At 49.4% G+C, this 8,341-nt stretch overlaps 3 protein-coding genes across 3 annotated transcripts; 1 reads left to right on the top strand and 2 right to left on the bottom strand.

The window, feature by feature from the left end:
- Nucleotides 1-595: 595 nt before the first annotated feature.
- LOC149115679 (uncharacterized) lies at nucleotides 596-1,411 on the top strand. Its single transcript, XM_089285910.1, has one exon. It carries the CDS (start codon nucleotides 596-598, stop codon nucleotides 1,409-1,411), a length of 816 nt encoding a protein of 271 aa, XP_089142036.1.
- A 2,891-nt stretch (nucleotides 1,412-4,302) lies between these two features.
- On the bottom strand, nucleotides 4,303-4,828 carry LOC149115680 (uncharacterized). The gene has a single exon (XM_089285919.1). The coding sequence runs from the start codon at nucleotides 4,798-4,800 to the stop codon at nucleotides 4,303-4,305; it is 498 nt and encodes a 165-aa protein (XP_089142045.1). The 5' UTR covers nucleotides 4,801-4,828.
- Nucleotides 4,829-6,307: 1,479 nt separating this feature from the next.
- On the bottom strand, nucleotides 6,308-6,997 carry LOC149115681 (uncharacterized). Its single transcript, XM_089285913.1, has one exon. It carries the CDS (start codon nucleotides 6,983-6,985, stop codon nucleotides 6,308-6,310), a length of 678 nt encoding a protein of 225 aa, XP_089142039.1. The 5' UTR covers nucleotides 6,986-6,997.
- Nucleotides 6,998-8,341: the final 1,344 nt, after the last annotated feature.

The raw sequence follows: 8,341 nt of genomic DNA on the forward strand, positions 1-8,341 counted from the left end.
ACTCTAGGGTGGAGGTGACGACGAGTCTCAGTTCCATGGTCAGTTGTCTAGGGAAGCCACGAACGCACTTAGTATACACAACGTGTGACAGATCTGACAGTACAACTTCTCTTTGATCACCCCCTTGTTCATCTGATCATCGAGTGCCTGGGTGTAGCAATCGTAATGCACGTAGTAACGACAGCACTTGGTACGAGCGCAGGTTTCGGTTCTAAGGATGACTTTGTCGCATAGGGTGCACGTTATTTTATCCATTTAGTTTCAGATACTCACTGCTTCATGTTGATCCATCTGTTGGTTCATCTCCTCGTCGGTCAGCTCCTCTGCCATGATTCAGCGCTCGATACAAGTTAAAAACTCAGAGTGTCGTGAACGGTTCGAGCCGATCTTTTTATACTTACGCTAAAACTGGATCCCAGTTTTCACTCGACCTGGGTCCAGTCTCCTACCGTGAGTGGGCGTGGTAGGGGATACCCCCCTTTCCCCTGGGTCTACCCTGCACACGTGATGTCGGCTTTTTCGTTTGATTGGTGCATGATTGACATAAAGCGAGGTGCGCGCATTCGGCGTTTTTTCAGTTTTTTCTTTTTCGGGCATGTCGACTGAATCTGGGCACAGCAGTCAGTCTCCCGAAGAACCACCGAGACGAATACGTCGTCGTCGTCGTGCACGATCAAACGACGATGAACCACCGAGACGTAGTAGTCGCCTTCGGGGTCAGATACCCGAAGAAACACCGATTCAACAAGTGTGTTTTATTTGTCAGAGAGATATTCACGTTGATTCTCTGGCAGCGTGCCAACGTACTCCTTGCTGCGGTGTGTTCATGCATCGACGTTGTTACCAGGAGATGGAGAGACGGGTTCTGACCTGTGGCAACTGCCGACGCGTGATCGACGATATTCAGTCTGAGGTCGTGTTGGAAACCGATGCGGAAATGGAGGAAGATGATAATGATGCGGCCACGTTCGTGTTACCGTCAGGTGCGGATGATGGTTTAGTTAGATTTGAACGAGAGTTGGAGCGATATCGTAGTGAGGATAGACCTAATCACTGTCATCACGAGGGGTCGTACCTGTGGGATGAATTGCCGTATGACTTGGACCCTGACGTTTGGCAACGCTGTTATACCTTTCTCAGAAATTTCGTGACTCTGTATCGGGATCGAGACCTGTACATTCATGGTTTTGTACGCCTCCCCGTGGAACCGACCCGAGAGGTCAGAGCTATTCTGTACCGTCTGTTCATTTACAACACTCCTTACGCATTGTATAACTTGATTGCAATTCAAAGGTTCAGATTCTTCTTTAGACGCGTGGAAGGACAAAGGGATATTGTGATTCAACAGCTCTGTCCACTACCCTTTTCTGGTGGCCCCTCGTTTTACCAGGAGGACGGACTATGGACCTGACACTGTTTTTTTATTTTTCATTCGCAGTTATGGATCAACGCAGAATGATTCATGACGACCTTGCCCATTTCTGAGACATCGGAAAACCCTTTGAGACGCACAATTCGTTGACGCGTTCCTGGAATCACCTGCCTTATCCCCTTCCTGTCACGGTGTGGTTCCAGTACTATCGCGAGATGGAGGCCCTTGTGCGATCCACGGAGGGACGAAGTACAATGTACATTCATGGCACCGTGTTCTTTCCCCTCAGTGTCACTTCGTACGATCATATACGCATGGAGGTGTACCGCATGTTTTATTTCAACACCCCTTATAGAGTGTTCAATTTCAACTCCAGAATTAGGTTTAGGTTGTTATTCGTGTCTTCGACGACGTTCGGGGACCAAATAAGGATCGAACGTTTGTTTGTGACATCGAATGCCTCGGATACCCTTTACCACAATGGCATGGCGTGCGAGACGTGAAGAAAAAAGAGACTCCTTTTTTTTGAAAAAAACAACAAAGAGTGTAACTTTCTTTAATGATTACAACAATAAAAAGTTTACAATTTCCAACGTTTCTTGGTTTGCATGATTTTCTTAACAATGCGTTCTGTCATGGTTTTACGTCCGGGTAATTTGTCGATGGCCTGGATCATCTTGGTGTCGGCTTTCCATTTGTCCTGTAAGTTCTTGGCCCTGGAATAGTCAATGTCGTGTTGTTTGGCCAGTCGGTCCAGACGGTTGATCCCCGGGTCTCCTCGAGCTAGACGTTTCTTCAGTTTGGTACCAGGTCCCATGTACTGATAACCGGGCCAATGAAACTCGATCCCAGTCTTGCCCAGCCATTTTTGGATGTCGATTCCATACTCTCGTTGACGACGACGAGGCCGGGTACTTCTCCTCGGGGGTGCCTTTTTCCTCTTCTTAATACGAGTCATAGCCCAGTCCTTTTCTCCAGGGTTCGTCGAAATCTTCCCACCCTTCTTGTAACTTTTCTGCGGCTGTCTTCTTGGCCTTCTTGTACGTCTTTGCCTTGCCTTTGGGACTGTAACCACCGTCGTCGTCTATGTATTTCTCGGCGACACCGATGGATCTTAAGAAGCCTTTTTGCGCTTCGGACAAGACTTTCTTCTTCAAACTACTCCCCTTTTTACTTGTGGATGGTTTGGGAGGAATGGTAGGTTTAGGAGTTTTAAGCTCCTTTTTAAAACCTGACGTGGAAGGTGTGGCGGCTTCTTGTTTGATGATCACGGGGGCTCGTGCTGCCGCTGGTTTGTTGACTCCCTTGATGATCTGTTTCAACAGAGTTTCGACGGGTGCGTCTACCATGCCTTCGGGTTCTGCCGTTCCCTGGTACGAGATGGGACCGCTTTTACCCGTTCGTATACGTTTCACTAGTTTACCTTCCTCGGTGGCGAGGGGTTTGGTCATCTTGACGGCCATGCTGGCGGGGATACGTTTGTCGTTCAAGATGAGATGTTCTTCGGCGGCCAAACGTCCCGCTTTGTTCAACAAGGCATTCTGGGTGATCTTACCCTTGTAATAATCTTGCAAACGATTGAATTCTTGAACGGGCACCATCATGACTTCGTTCATACCTGACTCAACGTCGTGTCAGGAAACTCGGACAATTCTCTCAAGGCCGTCTCGTAACAGTCTTGCCAGTACCGTATGGATTCGTCTTTCTTTTCCAACTCGAGTTGAAGACTTTGAACGGTTTGCTTGCCTTTACCGCACTCCCTGCACAACTCGATGCACCCACCGGGCGGTGTGGTATCTCGTTTCGTTTGACAGGTTTGGCAGAAGTCACCGAACTTTAAAGCCATGTACTCTTGATACAGGTCGTGGTACTTCCTCCCCCAGTACTTGGACGAATCTTTCCATCGGGCTTCGCGACGATTAGCAACAACTGCACGAGTTTAGGAATGGTATTGGACTCTTCTTCTCTCGGTGGGAAATTGGGTACGACGTCGACCCCCTCCAGCGGGTAACCGTCTTCACGGCGTCCTTTCACCGTACACAACATGCTTTGAAACAACCGTGTAATCCGCTCCAGAACCCCGCTCCGTTTTGGCTCAGGAGATGTTCTCTTCGACGCTTGAGGGAGTTTTTGCGTCTACCCACTTCACGCAAAACCTTTTTATGTCTTTTCAGTTTCCCATAAGTCGTTGCGTTGATGGGGATCCTCTTTTTCAGCAAATTGAGAACCATCTCGCTGATGGCGTTGATCTGATCTTTGTCGGCGTATTGCAACATCTGTTGACGTTTTCTTCGATTGGCTTCTTTCAGGACGCGCGTCAAGAACTGACGTTGTCGTCGTAACCGCTTCATCGTGGACTTATGCGTACTGGTGTATTGGTGTCACATCTTTATACTATTACCCATTATCTTGAAAAGCTGAGGTAAACTGAGCTTCGGAGAAATTTTATTCGAGGCTCGTTTGACTCTCTTGGATTTTGATAGATTTCTCAGACCCTTGCTGAAAGCTTGTTGATACATGCATCCAACCATTCCACCTCTCTGTGTCCTTCTTCGTATCCTCTTCCTCCTACGAGTCTTCATGATGACGAGTGAGGTGGATGACGTCAATCCTCGTCCTTTTATTCACATGATGGAGCATCGGAACGCTTCGCCTTTGTGTGGAATTTTTCGACTCGTCTCATCCGTTCCTGCATCCTTTTGGTATGCGCACGTTCTTGTCTGGCTCTCAGGCTTCCTATGCCTTTGGTGATACTCCAAGCCGCCTTGGGTAAACCCGCCACCACACTGACAACCCCTTCTCCCCTTTGGTACCGTCTTCTTTTGGTTTTAGTGGTGGTGGTTCTACGTCTTCTCGAAGAAGCTTTCTTTCTCCTTGACCTCTTGGGCATGTTGGTTATGAATGAAGACTCTTCTCACGATGTCATTTTTTTATAGAGGCACGTGATGAAATCGTATTTCGTAGTCTCGAACGTATCGGTCGTACGTGGGAGGTGTGAAATCCGTCACCACGTCGTCCAACGTTTGCATCTTGGTCAAAAACCCATCCAATTCCTCCACTCCACTGAGAGCGTAGTTCCTGAGTTCCGTCAGCGTCTTTTCGTACGTCGTGTAAGCGAATTGGGCCATGTCCATCTTGAACGAATACTTCTTGAAATCGTTCCATCCTTTCAGTGCGGTGGCGAAAGCCGTCAATCCTACCACCGTGTACCCGTCTTTCCACACGGATCCCAAGACGATACTCAAGGCCACGACCAGTAAGGTCAGTCCGTTGAGAATGGCGTTACACAATTTGTAGTAACCGAACATCTGCCTTCGACACCACCAATACTTGTGGTAGAAAGCATACAAACCGTCCAAACGTTTTAGGGAATCCAAATCCACCACGGTGTTGAAAGGTTCGTCCAATAAACATACAGAAGTACTCATGACTCTTTTCTAACCAGTGCCAAACATAGTCTGACTTTCTGTCGGTACGTTCGATCCTTTTAGCTTGTTGCTCGTACTCCCAGATCTCGTCCTTGAAGGCGGTTTCTACGGACTGGTTCAGGATGTCCCGGACTTGTCTGTAACTATCGCACTCGTCCGCGATACGTTTCATGTCTTCGTGATCCATGCTGGTCGTATCCCAGTAGGAGCGAGAGCATCGGCATAGATGCAGAAAGTAGGGGAACCACTCGACTTCACTCCTCAACATCTTGATTCGAATGGTTTTTTATCGGCGAGGTGGTCGTCTTTTCTTACGTCTCACAAGTCTCCGGACCCCGTGACCCACGCCTACTCCTGCAGCACCAATGGCAGCGGAGGTTCCAGCTCGTATTCCTGTTTTCACGGCGCGTCCACCCAACGCTTTGGCCAATCCCAAGGCAGCCCCTTTGCCAATGGGTAATATCGCAGACAAGGCATTCGCAAGAGCACCGCCCCATTGCTTTCTCCTTTTCTGTCGACGACGGCGTCTTCTCATTGTTGTTCTCAGTTACGTACACTGGTCGAATTGCGTGTGACTGTAGGACGTTGACCGTTTTTATAGGTGGTCGTGATCGTGTTCGTGGTTGTGATGCCCGCAATGCGACGACCCGCGGCCGTCTGTTGTTGTTGGCGCAAAATCTCTTCCAATTGTTGCTGCATCTGGGCTTGGTTGAGAACACGGTCTCCTCGCCTCCTTCTTCCTCCTCGACCCGATCTAATCGACGAAGGAGGTGTGGAGTCACTACCACTTCCGCCTCCGCCTCCGCCTCCACCTCCGCCTCCGCCTCCGCCTCTGCCTCTGCCTCTGCGTCTTCCACCACCGCTACCACTAGCGCTACTTCTTCTGCGGCTCCCGGCATCACTGGGTGACGTCGGTGTATTTTGACGTGGGACGCGTCTCGGTCGTTTCCCTCCTCGAACAGCTCGTGCCAAAGGTGTGGCGTCTGTTACTTGGGGTGAGCCGACACCCGCTGTGACGTTGGAGCGCGATGACCCTGAGCCAGCACTACCGACACCCACCGTGACGTTGGTCTCTGACGCACCCGCGCCAGCGGTGCCTACTCCGACGGACGAGCCCCCTGGCAGGGGTGGTGTCGACAGTGACGATCGCGGTGAAAGAGCGTTCAGACTCACACCCACACCCGCTGCAGGCGGAATCGGAGTACTCGTCCGATTCGGTGTCACCCATGGCGAATAATCGTTCAGAGCCGAGAGGTTGAAATCGTCACTACCGTAAGAACTCATCTCTCCTGTTTTCTTGCTATCTTCTCAGCGATCACTCTTTCGTTATGAATCAAATTCTCGAAATCCTCGTCGTTATATGCTTTCACGAGTGACCTCACTTGACGATAACTCGAACAGAGACAGATTTGTTTCACCGTCTCGTAATCCACTTGAAAGGAATACATGCGCCTTAGCATGGCTATGCAACGTAGAATAAACGTAGGGAACCACTCGGCTTCACTCCTCAACATGACGGTGTCGCAAACTGATGGCATCGTACGAATCCTTCGTCTTTTAACACATTGCTGAGGACGCGTTGATCGTCCTGACTGGCTGGATGAAGATCCAATAGCATGTAACCGTAAGGTCGGTCCGTGACCTTTCGAAACGTGTCCAACACTTCCTGCCATTGCGTGGGAAACGATTGCAGTAATAGATTTCGTATCCCCAACTGATCCCGAGGGTTCTTGAAAGCCGCGATGTAATGAGCGTTTCGGGAAATGGTCTTGGCGAATTTTTCGTTAGGGAATAGATCCTGGCACAGGTAAATCACCGTAATGTTCCGATGATGCGAATGTTTGGTGAAGAGATCCAACACGCGCTTGTCGTTGCCACCCTCGTCCATCAGGTCGTCAAGGACCAACACACCCCCTCCAGGAAACCATCGGGGTAACTGTTCGCTTTCGGGGATGCCTTCGTGAAACTTGACCCCACCCTTCTTGAGCTTTTGGAAGCCATCTTGCCACGATCCGTAGCAGTAATGAATACTCTTCGGTGTTTGTCGGAACAAGTCGCCGTTCTCCAAGAGCAGTTTGGTGGTGAACACTGTCTTGCCGCACCCAGACGGACCCGCTATCAACAAACTCGACGGAGTGTGAAATTGAAACGCTTTGCGTCGTTCCATGATCTTGAAATGGTCCATGGTCTCGAGACGCTCCGTTTTTTATCCAAACAACTTGGCCAATGGGGTCTTGACGGCAGGGATGCGTTTCATTAGACTCAAGAGGGTGACCCTACGATTGAAACAGATGGGTTTTTTCTTGGCAGGCGCTCTCTGGCGTTTCGCGAATTTTCCCACTTGGAATTTCCTGGCGTATCACGCTTTTCCCCTCTTGATCTTGGTCATGGCTCTCTCGGCGGCGGCTCTCTTGGGACGCGCTCTCTTGGCAGGCGTCGATCTCCTTTTTCGAGGTTTCTTCGCGAATTTACTCAAATCTCCGAACTTGTCTTCATACCAATGCCTCTTTCTCATTCTTCTTCTCCTATCTTCTTTCTCGAAAAGCCTAGGCATGGTGGGCGCTCTCTTGCGTTTCCTACGAGTGGTCACAGTGGTTGGTAATTCACCGGTGTCAAGGACAGCTGTTGGAGCCGGTTGAAGAGCGATCCGTCTTCTTATTGCTGGTGGTTGGTTTTTCTTGAAATGAGCTGCACTCGGTTGAGGCGTTTTTTTACCAGATTTTCCGTAGCGTTTTTCTAACCTGGCTATCACGTCGTCCAAATGTCTATGTCCTCGAAACTGAAGATCCATGAAGTGTCTTGTTTTGTAGGGAACTCCATAATGAACAATTTTGGTTTGAACCGCACCTTTTTATGCATTCGCAAAGTGATGGCGTAAGAACTTATTGCCGTAGCGAAGAACGTGCCAATACGGGTAACACTTGTAATCTCTGCAAGCGTCTGTTTGAAGTTTGGCTCTCGTGCGCAGATGGAACAGGCCGTATCGAAGCCAATGATCTTTTTCCTGGTCCAGTATGAATCGGACTCGACGATAACTGTCGCAATCCAAAATGCGTTTCAGGACCTGTGTACGAGGATCATCCGAGGTCAAGTCTAGATACATGTCTCGACACAGTTCTAGGAATCGAGGGAACCATCTTACTTCACCACGCAACATCTTTTTCAAAAATGAACACTTTTTATTCGAACAGCTTAATTTAACAAATGACGCACTCCTCTGGAGGAACCGCTCGTGTCCTGGTGACACGGGGTTTTACAAATCTTGCGCCAAGCCAACTCGTCCACAATCAAACGTTTTAACATGTGTCCTACTTTACGATCGTTCTCTACAAACTCGTTTTTCTTAAAACGACTCAAGAACGCATTCATGTCACGACCTTCGGCTCGGTCGATCAGGAACATCAGGGCGTAGCCGCCGCAACTCTGACTGAAGAGTGACTGTAGACTCTTGCCGTTGTGAATCTGGTACTTGAAATGACGGTCCAACCATGCTTGGAGCGGTTCGGCGGTTCCGTACGCGTCCAACGGTAGACCGTAACTG

Source organism: Orbicella faveolata, unplaced genomic scaffold (assembly GCF_042242905.1).
Source record: "Orbicella faveolata isolate gen_17 unplaced genomic scaffold, um_ofav_v1 contig_13, whole genome shotgun sequence".
Classification (NCBI taxonomy): domain Eukaryota; kingdom Metazoa; phylum Cnidaria; class Anthozoa; order Scleractinia; family Merulinidae; genus Orbicella; species Orbicella faveolata.

Coding starts and splice junctions, on each gene's coding strand:
- LOC149115679 (XM_089285910.1), top strand. CDS start 596: ATGTCGACTGAATCTGGGCACAGCAGTCAGTCTCCCGAAGAACCACCG.
- LOC149115680 (XM_089285919.1), bottom strand. CDS start 4,800: ATGAGTACTTCTGTATGTTTATTGGACGAACCTTTCAACACCGTGGTG.
- LOC149115681 (XM_089285913.1), bottom strand. CDS start 6,985: ATGGACCATTTCAAGATCATGGAACGACGCAAAGCGTTTCAATTTCAC.